The sequence below is a fragment of the Scyliorhinus torazame genome, chromosome 17 (assembly GCF_047496885.1).
Source record: "Scyliorhinus torazame isolate Kashiwa2021f chromosome 17, sScyTor2.1, whole genome shotgun sequence".
In the NCBI taxonomy this organism is placed as follows: Eukaryota; Metazoa; Chordata; class Chondrichthyes; order Carcharhiniformes; family Scyliorhinidae; genus Scyliorhinus; species Scyliorhinus torazame.
This window is the reverse complement of record NC_092723.1, coordinates 11,666,398-11,682,164: the sequence shown is the minus strand read 5'-3', so window position 1 is coordinate 11,682,164 and position 15,767 is coordinate 11,666,398. Positions and strand designations below refer to the sequence as shown.

Below are 15,767 nucleotides of genomic sequence, written 5' to 3'. Positions count from 1 at the left end.
CATCTCGGACATATATAAGGAGTTTATGGGATCAGAGGAGACGCAGACCGAGGAGCTGAAGCGAAAGTGGGAGGCGGAGCTGGGAGGCGAGATGGAAGAGGGCCTTTGGGCAGAGGCGTTGAGTAGAGTCAACGCGACCGCAACATGTGCCAGGCTCAGTCTGATTCAATTCAAGATCGTTCACCGGGATCACATGACAGTGGCCCGGATGAGCAGATTCTTTGGGGTGGAGGACAGGTGTGCAAAATGTGCGGGAGAACCAGCGAACCATGTCCAAAGCTGAGGGGATTTTGGCAGAGGTTTGCCAACGTCATGTCCAAGGTATTAAATACAAGGATGGCATTGAGTCCAGAGGTGGCGATTTTCGGGGTGTCGCAGGATCCAGGAGGAGAAAGAGGCAGAAGTTCTGGCCTTTGCTTCCCTGGTAGCCCGGAGGCGGATATTACTAGCATGGAGGGACTCGAAGCCCCTGAAGTCAGAGACCTGGCTAGCAGACATGGCTGGCTTTCTCTGCCTGGAGAAAATTAAGTTCGCCATGAGAGGGTCATTGTTAGGGTTCGCCCGGAGGTAGCAACCATTCATCGACTTCTTCGCAGAGAATTAACCGTCAGCAGAAAGGGGGGTAGGTTAGCGTAGATTAGGGGGTGAAGTAATGGTGGGAACTGTGGGGGAGAGAAGCGGTATTTGCTCTATGTTTATATTTTTATATACATTGTTTATATTGCTGCTGTTACAATGCCCAAAAAAACCCTCAATAAAATGTTTATTAATAAAAGAAGTTTGGAGCCAAGTCTTAAGTCAATTTTACATCTTCACTTAAATCCTTTGTGCTCTGCAGGGCGAGTCTATGGCAATACCATAGAGCAGTCCAGAGTTCCCTCTTGTGTGTCAAAGCAGAATTAGGTTGATGACTGCCCTTGACAGCACACTGGGACCAGTGTTTGGAGAGTCACAGCCCAAGCCAGTGACTTTGCTGCTGAGATTTAAAGATTCACCATTTTCACCTCTCAATTATTGCAAATCAATTGGTTTGTCAGTTTCTGGTGCACTGTTTGGAAGCATGCGATTCAATGCCTTGGGACCACGTGTAATCAAAGTGCACAGCCATTAAAATATAGGCAATCTGGTATTTACAATAACAAGATGGCATACAAAAGTTACAATGGCTTGTTCTAATGGCTAAAATAATCAATAGATGCTTTGTGCAGAGCAAGCTGACCTGCTGTTTCCAACCTTTTCTGCTGTATTGTGCTTTTGTACCTATTTATGTCCAGTTTCATTTATTAATCAGATAGAACCCCAGAGAAAAATACTTTGATCATGAACATTAACTTGGTGGGCAGTATTACTCTGATTATACCTGGTGAAAATATTTTTGATTTAAACTTTTTTGCACCATCTTGTTCTCACTTATGCACGGGTAGTGTTTCACTGACCTAGACTAGTTGGCAAGGTTGCCAAAGTGGCTTCTCAGATCAGTCAATGATTCTGGGAGCGTTTCCAGTTCCAGCTAAGCTTTCTTCCTGGAAGAGGAGCAGGCTGAAAATAGTCAGGCGATAGTCTGTTTGGAGATGCAGAGGAACAAACACTGGACAACTAAATAGATCAAAAGTGTACTGCAGCTGGAATAGGATCTTTGAATTATGCTGCCTTTCTTGGAGCTAATTAGAAAGCCAAGGTGGGGTTGAGTCTTCCGATCCTGGTGAGGAGTAAAAATGGATGGACGGAGCATCTTCCATCCCACAAAATAAATGTCTCTCAAAATCTATTTACTATGGTGGTTTCTAGTTCATTTATTGCCCTCTTCGGAGCACTCTTTACACTTTAGAAGTATAGATTCCTGGTTTTAAACTATCTGAAATGAAATGAAATGAAATGAAAATCGCTTATTGTCACAAATAGGCTTCAAATGAAGTTACTGTGAAAAGCCCCTGGTCGCCACATTCCAGCGCCTGTTCGGGGAGGCTGGTACGGGAATCGAACCGTGCTGCTGGCCTGCCTTGGTCTGCTTTAAAAGCCAGCAATTTAGCTCAGTGTGCTAAACCAGCCCCTCTTTTTAAATCTTACCATAAAAAGAGGAAGAAAAAATCTAAAATGAAGCAATGTTTTCTTATGGCCACATCACTCTTCTTCCCGTTTCTGTAACAGGCTTGAAATATAAAAAGGATATTGACTCAATGTCAGAATCACATGGCACAGTCTCAGAGCAGCAGGACGTTACTTCACAGCGATGATTTCCACAGCACCGCAGGAGACGCCATGGGGAGGGAGGGCCTGCAAGTAACCAACACAGCTACAGGTCCCAGCGATTATTGGAAAAGGCTGGAGAATAACGTTTGCTTTTTATTTTGTTGGCACAGGAGGAAGCAGAGCTCACAAAGTTCAAGAGAGAGTGAGGGTCTTTCATGGTTATGGTGAAAAGATAGATGGGGAAGTATGGTCATGGCATCGCACAAAAATAGATGCACCATGACCCATATATCACATGTCCACCAGTCAGAAAATAGATAGATAATGATTGACGGGTGCAACAAGAATTATAGAGAATAGAACTGCTACAGTGCAGGAGACGGCCGAACGAGTCTGCACCTCCCCTCTGGTGGAGTACCCTCCCTATCCCCGTAACCACACCTAACCTGCACATCTTTGGACATGGCCAATCCACCTAACCTGCACATCTTTGGGAAGAAACCGGAGCACCTGGAGGATTCCCACTCTGGGGAGAATGTTCAAACCCCGCACAGCCACCCGAGGCCGAAATTGAACCCGGGTCCCTGACGCTGTGAGGCAGCAGTGCTAACCACTGTGCTGCCCTCAATTAAAATCTTTTTTAAAAACATTGCACATAAGGCAAATAATAGGTTCTGAGCTCTGTCATTTGAGGCTTTGAGTCACTGATATATGCGCTTGCTAGATGCTTATAAATGGTATTATTGAACTACAAATTTACTCTGTAAGGAAAGATAAATCTTTTGCATCCATATAAAGAACAGAGGGAAGAATAAATACTGCAAACTCCCCCCTGGGAGGAAAACGGCAAAAAACATTGTGCAAACAAGCTGACAAGATGGTTTGAGGAGGAATTAACAATGTTGCTTGCTTCTTAAACAAATTCAGCAACATTAAGTTAAAACAATAAACCTGCATTTATGTTTCATGAAATATCCCAAAGCATTTTATAAGCAGTGTGAAGTGAATCATTGCTTCTGTAGGAAAATAGAATTATAAATGTTGAACATATACCTTCCAGAATCAATAGTCTATAACTTTTCTTTTTAACCTGATGTCAATTCCGTTTTATTATCTTCATAAAGTTGCTGCTTGAAGCACCAACACATTTATGCTGCCGTAGACAGGCACTTAACATGCAACAGTGCCCAGAGCAATGGGAAGTCTAGTACTATCATAAAATACATTGGAACGCAAAACGCATCTGGCCTTCGCGGCTGTTAGAACCATTCTCAAAATTTGTCGTCAACAATAAAGATTTGGGTTAGCAGGTTATCTTGAAACAGTTATGTGACTAAAGTTTAACGGGATACTTCCAGTGTGATCGTGGGATGACTTTCAGACTCGAGAGCAAGGAAGCAAGACAGACAATGTACAACAAACAGAAAAGCACAATTCCGCTTTTGGGAGGGTGAAAAAGACAAAGGTGCATGAAACACTGATGGTTTAGGAGACCTTTATTAAAGTTAATGACACTTTTCATCTACTACTCTTCATAGTACAGCAATGAAAAAGGTTGTATGCAATAGAAAATTATCAAATAATATGTAGAGCAATATGTATTCTCTACTTTGAATATATCAAGTGTTTCTTTAATGAGCTGAAATTGAGTAAGACTCTACATTGCTGGTTCACCCAGTGGCCTTCAGAGTTTTCAAGCAATTGCCTTATCCTTTGAGAAATCAGGCTGAAAACAATGAGTAGTTAAGAAACTGCACTACCACTTTTAAACTCTCCGAGTGTAATATCCAATTCAGATGACAACAATGGCTCTCTACTTGGACAGAGGTTACATTATACTGAAGTGACAATATGTTCCTGTCTCAAAATCGTTGTGGTGACAGAAAGCCACAATGATCAAATCCACCCCATGGTAGTGTAATTTCCCCTATCCGCACCTCCTTCTGTCTCCAAACTTCAGAGAAGTTTTGGCCAAGTTCACAGGTAACTTCCCAAAACCCGCAGAATAGAACTTTGCACTAGTTCTGGTACTAATAGGTTTGTGTAATTGACGTGCATGTCGCATAGTAATGAATCACAAATCTTTCATCACACATGATATTCACCCACGTAAATGGCCTATCAGCAAGCTGGTGACTTGGCTACCCATTTACTGTACATCCATAACGGTTTAAATCAATGTCATCGGGAAGAGTAATGAATAATTCAACGAAGAGTAGAGATGTTGCATTGTGAAGGTTATTTGGCTTATTTCTCCGAATGGCCTTAAACTGTTTCAATTTTTTCCTTCCTTAAATACACTGCTAAAGAGCTAAGGGACAAAATCAAAACAATGAGCAGGAGCTTATAGAAAGAAAATGCATAAAAACAACAAATTCTGAATATTAGTTAGTTAGTAAAAAGCTGCAGTAATCGATGTACAACAAAGCAAGTCTTAGTCCTTTTTAATGTTATCAAAAATGCTGTAGAATATGCAAGACCAATGGATTTCTTTATCCAATGTTCACATCTCTTTAAAGTATTTAATAGGTCTCCATTACAATATGTGCCAGAAACAACAGAAACACCTAAACCAATTCTGTTTCCTCCGCCATATCCCCATCTCTGCTGGTTTATGAGCATGTTGTCATGTGTAACACATGAATGATGTTAAATACGAAATGGTCATTCCAGAAAGCCCAGCAAATTCCAAAAAACAATTTCTCCCAGTTCTTAACGTTCTTGTCCATCTTCCGTAAATAGGTGTTTCAGAGAATCATAGAATTTAGTGTGCAGGAGGCCATTCGGCCCATCGGGTCTGCACCGGCTCTTGGAAGGGGCACCCCTTAAGACCACACCTCCACCCTATCCCCCTAATCCAGTAACCACACCTAACCTTTTGGACGCTAAGGGGCAATTTAGCATGGCCAACCCACCTAACCTACACATCTTTGGACTGTGGGAGGAAACCCAGGCAGACACGGGGCGAACGTGCATACTTCACAGAGACAATCACCCAAGGCCAGAATTGAACCCATGACCCTGGAGCTGTGAAGCAGCAGTGCTAACCACTGTGCAACCGTGCCACTCTAACCTGGATTTTCCCTGAGCTGCCAACCGATGGGGAGTGGCCAATGTTGATGATTTTCTCAAAACCACAATCACAAGAGAATCAACTGCTACAAATATCCCACTGCAAATATATACTCGTGTGGAAATCCTTCCTGTTCTTAATCTTGGTTGTAATTATTTCTAAAAATCCATAACTTTCAATTAGAGCTAGTTCACAAGAGTTCCATACACATTCATTCTTTGGAATTCTCTACTCCCGAGGGATGTGGGTGTTCAGTCATTGAGTTATATTCAAGACCAAAATCGAGAGACTCTTGGACACTAAAGGAATCAATGGCATGTCAGGAAAGAGTGAGAAAGTGGAGTCTATATTGAAGTGCAGCCATGATCATGTTGGTGGAGGAGCTCAAGAGGTGGTTTGGTGGACTCCTGTTCTTACTGTAAATGTGTGGACAAAACCCAATGGAGTTGTGTAAAGGAAGGATATCCTGAGTGTCCATTGAATTATCATCTCACTAGCTTAGTAGAGTTTAGTATCGGATGGCAAACGGCGCACGACCCCCGGTGGGGATGGGTGAAAGGATTTCCCAAGTGTGCACCAAACAGTGCCTGCAAAGGCTGTAAAACAAAAACCCACGCAAAATCTGTCCACTTAAAACACCATCGATGTGGATCCCCACGCTACAGATTGTGCATGCTGTAGAGGATTATCCTGCCACATGTCTCTTCCGTGCCTCGTCTCCCATGGTACTGCCAAGATACACCATTGCAGGGCTCATTGGGAAAGGACTGAATTAACCATTGGTAACTGCCTTTGGCGTTACCTTTCCCTGCAGTAAGGGCAGGAGGGGACACTGAAGAACAAAATGTCCATCATCTTCCTGGTTCATGCTTGAGTTGTACACCCCAGAAAACAGGGAAAAATCACAAATATAAGAAAACAAATACCCTATTCCTTAAATAAATAATTTTAAATGAAAACATAGATTTATGGCGGAAAGTACTGATATTATCGAAGGAGGATTTTAACATTACCGTAGAAGCCAGCTGGAAACCCTTTCCATTTGTCCTTCAAACTAAACTACAAAATACAACGGTGCCTGTCTACTGGACAAATAGATGGATGGATATAATTGGAACATCTATCATGTTGCTTTTTCAGTTGTATAAAGGAGGATGCACAGCCTTCGAAGAACACTGCAGCCACAAAGCATGAGGGCAGCATGTGGTTAGCACTGTCGCTGCACAGCTCCAGGGTCCCAGGTTCGATTCCCGACTTGGCTCACTGTCTGTGTGGAGTCTGCACGTTCTCCCCGTGTCTGCATGGGTTTCCTGCGGGTGCTCTGGTTTCCTCCCACAGTCCAAAGATGTGCAGGTTAGGTGGATTGGCTATGCAAAATTGCCCCTCAGTGTCCAAAAAGGTTGGGTGGGGTTGCTGGGTTACCCAAACCTTGGGTAAGGTTTGGTGGATGCTAGGATGCAGAAGGAACATTCAATGAGAATACCTCCTTGCCCGTCTCTGTGCACAGCCAGGATTGGGGTGGTCAGAAACCCCGGAGTGTTCCTGCATTTCCTCTGCTACACTCTAGGCTGGGGGAGCTTTCCTTTCCATGCCAGGTTTTCAATGCTGCCCTCCGGCTCTGCTGTAGCCATTTACATACCCTCTTGATCGGTCTTTTGTCTGATTATCGCCTAACCTTAACCCCCGTCATTTATTCATTCCTGCCCCTCTACGCCATCAGTGTTCTCTCCTGTGGTGTCACTTTCCTTCTTCCGCAGCTCTGCACTTACAAACTATTTATCTGTAACACCCCAACCATTCCGATGACAAGTCATCAAGATGTTAACTCTTATCTTTGTGTCTGCAGATGCTGATAAGTGTTTCCAGTTTTTATTTCGGATTTTGTTTTCTGTTGGCAAATACAAGTTCTAGAATTTGTTGTCTCTAAGTTTGGGAAATTAAACATGAATTCCCACATTTATCAAAACATGATACAAAAAATTCTACAGTACCATATAACAAGCAGAAGTTATCTAGGCTCACTGCAAATATAAATACAGCCAAACCCTTTCAATGGTAACACTCATTGCCTGTTTAAATATGGTTTGGGCCAGTTTAAAAAGCATCTACTAGAACTTCCATTTCCAGATGGAGACTGGTGGAACATGAAGGTGAAGGGGACTTACTCACAGGATACGGAGTGGCCTGGATAGAGTGAACATGGAGAGGATGTTTCCACTTGTAGGAGAAACTAGAACCCGAGGGCACAGACTCAGACTGAAGGGAAGATCCTTTAAAATAGAGATGAGGAGGAATTTCTTCATCCAGAGGGTGGTGAATCTGTGGAACTCTTTGCCTCAGAAGGCTGTGGAGGCCAAATCACTTGACTGTCTTGAAGACAGAGATAGATAGGTTCTCGATTAATAACAGATCAGGGGTTATAGGGAGAAGGTAGGAGAATGGGGATGAGAAACATATCAGCCATTATTGAATGGCGGAGCAGACTCGATGGGCCTAGTGGCCTAATTCTGTTCCTCTGTCTTAAGGTCTTATCAGTTTTATCTCCTCCTCTTTTCCTCATTTACTCCAGGAGATATCAGCAGTTTTGAGAGAAAAATAAACACATTATAGTCAAAGCGGGGCCATTTGTTATCTCATCCTGTGCATTAGATTCACACTGAAAATGTTTAGTCGCCTGGCTTCATGCTATTAGATTCATCAAATGCTAAACATGAAACTGGCATTGATATGGGACTACAGTGGGCTCAGATAGCCCTGCAAACAGCATGTATGATGGGGAAGGGGGGCGGGGGGAGGGAGAAAGAGGGAGAGGGAGAGAGAGAGAGAGAGAGTGAGAAATGGTTACATCGGTGAAGTTAATGGAAGTTGGTGCCATCTCTCAGCTCGCTATCCTGGTCAAGCGTTCCTCATTTAAAACTAACACTTGGCCACCAACGTTCACCACCATTCTTTTATTTCCTACTTTAGTTCCCAGGGCAACGAGCATCAGACTTGGCAACAACTGTTCTCCCACCACTGGCAGTAAGATGATGACTGCTCCACCCCAAAAACAAAATTTACCAGCTCACAACTTGAGCAAGGTCCACAATCCCCTCCCCCAACAAGGGCAGATGCAGGGTCAATATCCTAATGTTAAAAAGGGGGGGCAACTGTTTCCATACTCGAGATGCCTCATTTATCCATAGAATCCTGATTGGGCGGAATTGCCTCCTTCTGCACTTCGATTCTCACCGACCCTCTGAAAGAGCACCTAGGCTCACTCCCCTACCCTATCCCCGTAACTCCACCTAACCTGCACTATACTCTGTATGCTTCTGTATTTACATTGTGTATTTATCATCTATCCTATGTTTTTCACGTATTGAACGTTCTCCCTGGACTGTACGCAGAACAATACTTTTCACTGCGCCTCAATACACGTGACAATAAATCTAAATCTAATCTAAAATCAATTTAACAATTAGCTTTGCTGGCATTTCAGAATAGCATGGAACACCCACCTATTTTTGTGGTGGTGTGAGTGTCTACAGTGTGTGTGCGCAAGTGCGTGTGTATAACAAGGAGGGAAATCTAGGAAAATAAAGTACAGATTTATCACCGGAAACAGGATGGTGGGAACATCTTTAGCAAAGATTGGGTCAGACCTTTCAGAAAAGACAATCAAATTTATTCAAATGCTTTAACAAAAGGGACCGGATCAATTCCTGGGCTGGTGGGAGAAGTTAGAATTTTTTAAAATGCAGCTTGTTTTTGATCTAGAACATGCTGCCTAAAACAAAAACAGGTTTAGGAGTAACTTTCGAAAGCAAATTGATAAATACTTAAAAAGGTACGGTTTGAAGAGCGTCAGAGAAAGAGCTAGGGTAGTGGGAGTAATAGGATAATACTTTCCCATGGCTGGCACAGGCATGTCGATACAGTACAATTGATGATTCGGCAAAATCTGCATCACAAATCAAAACAAATTAGTTTTGCACATGTTGCGCCAAATTGAGACAGGAACAATTTTGAAAATATTGCAAGGGACCTTTGTTTTCTCCCTTAACAATCTAACTTCAAACAAACAAACACTTCACCATTCAGAGTTCTAATGTTTCCCACTCTACATCAGGAGTTCCCAAATTAACACAATCAGAGTCATTCTCACCCAGGTGAATTCCCAGAAGACAACACAGAAGCAAGATTTGATTGAAAAATCCTTCATGTTTCTACAATGATTTTTAAATTCTTTATTATATTTTTTTAAAATATATCTTTTTCACGTAACTGGAGTCCAGGTATTTTCTGGTCCCACTGTTGGGTCTACAACCTTAAGAGGCTCAATGGCATAAAAACCCACAGCATTAACAGAGGTCACCAGCAGAATCCAGTGCTTGTTCATGGTCCAGAAAAAAGCATTTGCAAAACAAAAAAGCCCCATCACAATAAAGTACATAATAGCGGAAATGTTTTGTTTGTATACAGCAAGTGTCTGTGGAATGTGAAGCCATCAAGACTCAACCCGAGATTGGTGCTCATCACCACACACTCTATTTGGCACAATCTTATGACAAACTTTCTCTAATATGATTCTGTCAAAATGTAACCATCTGGTATTGGAATACTGACACCTTAAAATTACTTGGTCTGTTAAACTGGCAGATGCAAGCTTCTAATTTCCCTTGCCTGATCGATAATGATTTGCGTCCTGAAGTGTAACATCTGGTGGTGCCAATATAGTAAAGCGCATATGTAAGGCTAGCATCGCATGAAAGAGGTGAACTCAAATTCTGCATGAACAAAACCATTCACATTTTTTTTTTGGGCTGCACAGTGATATTTACAACTGGTTTCAGTACTGAATCGGGGTTTGTTTAAAGGTTGATACTCATCATTTATTACAGTCAGCACTGGTTCCTGAAAAGACACGAGTATCGTACAACTATATTGGCAACAACCAAATCGGTTTTCCATTGCCACCAACAAAGGGTTTTTTCTTTTAAAAAAACATATCATTAAAACAAGAAAATCCTTTGGAACATTTGGAACTGAGCTGAAAGCTCAGGTCTTGGACTGGAACTAAACAGGAAAGACGAGGCAAACAAATAAAGATAATCGTTTTAAATTATTACAGTACTACTTGTTTGCACATCAATCATATACAGGCTCAAGTGATCTCATGGAGACTGTGCCATCACAATAGTAATGTGGCGGTTATATCTCCTGGCAGTAAATTAGAAAATCATAACACTCATTTATAATTGGAGTATAGAAAAGAATATGCAAGCAAAAGACCAGGCTGTTAAAGGAATAAGATGCCTAGGAGTGCAGAAATGCTCTTCCAATACATTTAGCGAGCATTTAAACAGCTAGGCTGGCTCCTACTATACATTCTTCTACTGAGGTTTCATACAACGTGCTCCTTCTTTCAATAATTTTGGTTCTGCTCCAGCTAATACCTGCAGAGGGAGGGGGGGCACAAAACATTGTTGTGTGTTAATGAGAGTCCTCTTGACCATTCTGTTAATGGTTAGTACAGTTTGCGTTACTCCCTCCCTTTAAGCACAAATAATTGTACATACTATCCTACTCCTTACACAAAAAATTGCTCAATTAGTCTAAGCAGTGATATTTTTACTACATTCAACGGAATATTGACCAACAAACCATTAGCGATTATTTTTTTAAAAAACTAAATTTAGAGCCCCAATTATTTTTTCCAATTAAGGGGGAATTTAGCGTGGCCAATCCACCTACCCTGCACATCTTTGGGTTGTGGGGGTGAAACCCACACGGACACTGGGAGAATGTGCAAACTTCACAGGGACAGTGACCCAGAGCCGGGATCGAACCTGGTCCTCAGCGGCGTGAGGCAGCAGTGCTAACCGCTGCGCCACCACTATTAGCGATTCTAGAGTTCACAGGCTGTGTGCATATGAATAATATGTGGGAAGATAGGGCAATTGAGACAAAACACAGAGGGATCATTATCAACACCAAAATAGTTGCTTCTGTTCAAATGTAATTACCCTTCAATGGGTAATTTCACAATAATTTATAAATGAAATAGAAAGGTCCTGCATTTGTGTGTTTACTTCTGCACAGTAAGCTCCTAGTATGTTGTGATACGATGTTTCCGTCAGTTTATTTATTCAATATTTGTGTTAACATTTCCCTCTCTCTGCAATTGCATTCCCACATGATGGGGTGCTCATTTAAGAGGAGATCTGGCCATCAGGCTTCCCTGTAGACTTGGTATTAGTTGCTGAATGAGATGGTTACAATTCTTCCTTTCAGGATTTGTTGGGGTGATACCAATGGATACAGATCCTAAATTGCAGAACTAGCCATTATTTTGTGAAGGTGTGAGCTTTTGAAGGGAAGAGTCATAGTAAGTTTACTTTGAGCTCCCTCTGATGGCTCAGTTGGTAACTGCAGTAAAGGGAAAGCGGACTATCTGTATTTCTGCCACTTGCATAGCACTTCGCACCAGAAATTTGAACCACAACAGCAAATGAGATTCACGTCTACAATGATTTAAAATGTTCAGTGTTTTTGCAATGAAAGAATTCCGTGCAGAGGAAATTTAGTTTCTTTAAGTCAACACTATTAATAACTTTGCATGGTGAATCTTCAACAATTCCACTAAATGTATGCATTGATGTTCGGATCAATTATACAGAAGTTTACCTGTAGTAATTAGGTTTGAAGGGTCCGTTTTTGTTTAGGCCGAGATATTTTGCCTGATCATCTGTCAACTCGGTCAAGTGTGCATCAAAGGTTGGCAGATGCAAACTGGCAACGTACTCATCTGTAAGGAGATAAGATTTATTTACAACCAGAGAGTGGATGGAAGTGTTCAATAACAGATTCAAGTAACTTTGGGAACTCAAGACAATTCCGTTTCCCAGCTGTTGACTGAAATACTTAGCAGGGTAACTAAATCCGTGAAACCTTCTCTAGAATGTTAGTGCCACAGTAGCACTATATGATGCAGGTTTGCAGTCCTCTCACTACTTTTTATCTAAGATGCAGCTCTGCAATGGAAAACACAATACTACATACCCATCTTTTTAGGCAGAAGATACACATCTTGTTTGTAGCGCCCCTCGGGAGCATTGTAGAGCTCTATCAAAGCCAGTGCCTGCACATAAATCAGAACAGGTTAGTAACTTGTATGTGCTAAACAGGATTGATATAAAGCCACATATTTTCCAGCTCACCTGGGAATTCCATTTTGTAAAACATTGTTTCAATTTTGCTGCTTATATATCGACATTGCCCATTAAACAAATGAGTGCCTCGGTAGCTGCATCGTGAGATCACTGGGTCTTGTGGCCAGACCAGTGATCTGCTAGCTTTGACTGATGCTTGCTTTTGAACTCACTTAACAGGGCAGTTATTACAGAGTAGCTGTCCGTCTTTGTCATGCATAATGTTTTAGAGATAGAAGACATTTGTTCATTATTTCTAAGCAGTGCTGCCCAAGAGGAGAGTGAAGCTATCACTTGGCTATAACGTAATATACAGAATACACAAGATACAGAACGAAATACCAACATCAGACTGCAAGAGGGTTCTCCTGCACTGCAGTTAAATTATTAAATTATATACTGGAGTTCCCATCTAGTCTCCTACCTGAGTGGTTGCTGTGATTGAAAGCACAAAAGTGGGAACAGTTGAACAGCTCAAGTTTAGAAGGCGGCCCTGAGGAAAAAGAGAGAGTATTTATTAAATTGACATCCTAAACCATACACTGGTTTACACTAATCCTTAGCTGCTATAGTTGACGAGTAAGCTGCTGGCAGGCAGCACAAGCATTCTGTAGAAACGCGCATAAAAGGCACAAAAGGTACGAGCTACTGTAACAAACCTCTGTTGGTAGCAGCAAGTCATCCCCTCTCTTGCAATAATTTACTGCAAGTTCCAGACAATCCCTGAAAATGATCCGATACAAGACCCGCAATTTCATCAGTTTAATTACAGTGCTTTCACTTCTCAAACCTGCGCGTTTCCCAGTCTGATGCCCATGCACAGAATTCAGGACAGAGGAAGTACCAGCATTTTCTTTTTCAGGCTTCATCTAATCCTACGCTACAATCAGGTGCGAGGAGGCAACATTTGTGATCCAAACTGATCCACTTATTGATCTTTCCAGCTCTCCCCCTTCCAAGGCTCACTTGGCAATCCTACAAAACTGGAGCTTTAAGCTTGCGGCATATATTCTCTGAATCCTGCAGTGGGTGGTTTCCCCTCCGCAATGAAGGCCCGCCAGCTGTGATCATACTTTGAAACCTACAAATGTTTTCAAAGAGTGCCTCCATCTTGAGGCATACTCCCACTTTCTCACCTAGAGTGGCAGCACCCACCTCTCCCAGTGGCACTGTCAGGCCCATGGGGCACTCTCACTGACCTACCTGCCTGCACAGCACTCCGCTGCCCTCAATTGAAGGGGCTCCTGCAGGCAACCTATTAACTGGCCACCTCCTGGAAAATTGTGCAAGCAAGGGGAACCGCAGAAATCATTGGTGTCGGGTTCCAGAAATGGTCCTAATCTGCCTTTAAAAACTAACAGATTCCTCCCGCAGTGGTTGCTATCCTCTTTTATTTTACTGAAAGGTTGGTTGAATAGGAGCACAAAAAATAGGAGTAGGCCATTCAGCCCCTCGAGCCTGCTCTGCCATTCAATGGGATCATGGTTGTTCCAACATTCCTCATGTCCACTTTCCTGCCCTTCCCATGTAACCCTTGATTCTCTTACTGACCAAGAATCTATCTCAGCCTTAAATATACACAAGGACTCTGCCCCCACAGCTCTCGGAGGCAAGGAGCTCCAAACACTCAACGCTCAGAGAAGAAATTCCTCCTCATCTCGGTCTTAAATTGGCTCCCCTTTATTCTGAGACTCTGCCCTCTGCTCCTAGACTCTCCCATGAGAGGAAACATCCTCTCAGCATTTACCCTGTTACGCCCCTCAGAATCCCATATATTTCAATGTGATCACCTCTCATTCTTCTAAATTCCAATGAGTAGAGTCCCAACCTGTTTGACCTTTGCTCATAAGACTATCCCTCCATATCGGGGATCATCCTAGTGAACCCTCTCTGAACCCCTTCCGATGAAATATCTTTTCTTAAAAAGGGGGATCAAAACTGCTCACAGTCCTCCCGACGTGGTCTCACCAGTACCTTGTACAATTACAGCCAGACTTCCCTTCTCTTAGACTCCAACCCTCTTGAAATAAGGGCCAACATTCCATTAACCTTCCTGATTACCTGCAGCAACTGTGTGCTAGCTTTCTGTGTTTCGTGCACAGATACCCCCAAGTCCCTGGTGTTGCAGCTTTCTGTTGTTCCATTTAAGTAATACCCTGCTCTTTTGTTCTCTCTTCCAAAATGAACTTTACATTTTCCCACATTATACTCCATTTACCAACCTTTTGCCCATTTATTTAACCTATTAATACCTCTCTGCAAACTGTTTGTATCCCTGTCACAACTTGCTTCTCCACCTACTTTTGTGTCGTCTGCAAATTTGGCTGCAGTACATTTGGTTCCTTCCTCCAGGTCATTAATATGAAAATGAAAAATGAAATGAAAATCGCTTATTGTCACAAGTAGGCTTCAAATGAAGTTACTGTGAAAAGCCCCTAGTCGCCACATTCCGGCGCCTGTTCGGGGAGGCTGGTACGGGAATATATATTGTAAACAGTTGTAAACATATATAATATATATTGTAAACAGTTGGGAGTCCCAGTACCGAGCCCCGTGGAATCCCACTGGTTACATATCGCCAACCTGAAAAAGAACCCCTCATCGCCACTTGCTGTTTCCTGCCCATTAGCCAATTCTCTATCCATGCCAATAAGAAGCTACTGGAGGGCTTTCTACACCAACCGAGCTACATCCAAATAAAACTCATCTTCAGCAATGGAGAAAATAAATATCCACCTTTTAATTCCCAGCAGCATTGTACCACGATATTATGGTCCCCAAGACTGGCATAAACTATCTTGAACTTATTCCTGTACAGATTCTTCCAATAAAAACAGAATGAAGAGCACAAACCTCGGCTAAAAGCACAACACGCTTCCCATCAGGCCAAATCACGTGGTCAACTTGAGATCGTACACGCTCCCATGTCAATTCTGGAGTACGAAGGCTAGCCTGCAATAAAGATTTGCCAATGATAAGCAGATAGGAATATTACAAAATGTAAATCAATAAAACCATTGGGAAAAATGAGCAAAAAAGGAAAATATTCCATTTGACTGTCTTAACTACTTGTATTCAAAATTAATTCATATTTAGTTTAACCAATAATTACTCTTAATTTGGTAAAAGCTTTTGACATCACAAATTGTGAAGCTAATTATTTTTGTAAAACAAAGATTGCACATGATCATAATGCCAAGTAGCATTACCACTGTGCTACATACAGATTAAGAGCAGAGCTAGCATCCATTCGACTCTGGAGTAGCACCTCCTGGGTGCCTATCGCCACCACCTGGAAAGGCAGAGGTAGC

At 42.3% G+C, this 15,767-nt stretch overlaps 1 protein-coding gene across 4 annotated transcripts in view; it reads right to left on the bottom strand.

The window, feature by feature from the left end:
- Positions 1–3,668: 3,668 nt before the first annotated feature.
- The window catches only part of LOC140393714 (S-adenosylhomocysteine hydrolase-like protein 1), a 121,522-nt gene continuing 109,423 nt past the window's right edge, over positions 3,669–15,767 (bottom strand). For 3 of the 4 annotated variants that reach the window (XM_072480031.1, XM_072480029.1, XM_072480030.1), the window contains exons 13-17: positions 15,310–15,408; positions 12,881–12,949; positions 12,308–12,386; positions 11,933–12,053; positions 3,669–10,701 (exon numbers count right to left, since the gene is read on the bottom strand). In XM_072480031.1, the coding sequence (XP_072336132.1) occupies positions 10,695–10,701; positions 11,933–12,053; positions 12,308–12,386; positions 12,881–12,949; positions 15,310–15,408 (375 nt within the window). In that variant the 3' untranslated portion in view covers positions 3,669–10,694. Of the gene's footprint in view, positions 10,702–11,928; positions 12,054–12,307; positions 12,387–12,880; positions 12,950–15,309; positions 15,409–15,767 lie in introns of those variants that run through there. The other variant, XM_072480028.1, reaches the window with a different exon arrangement.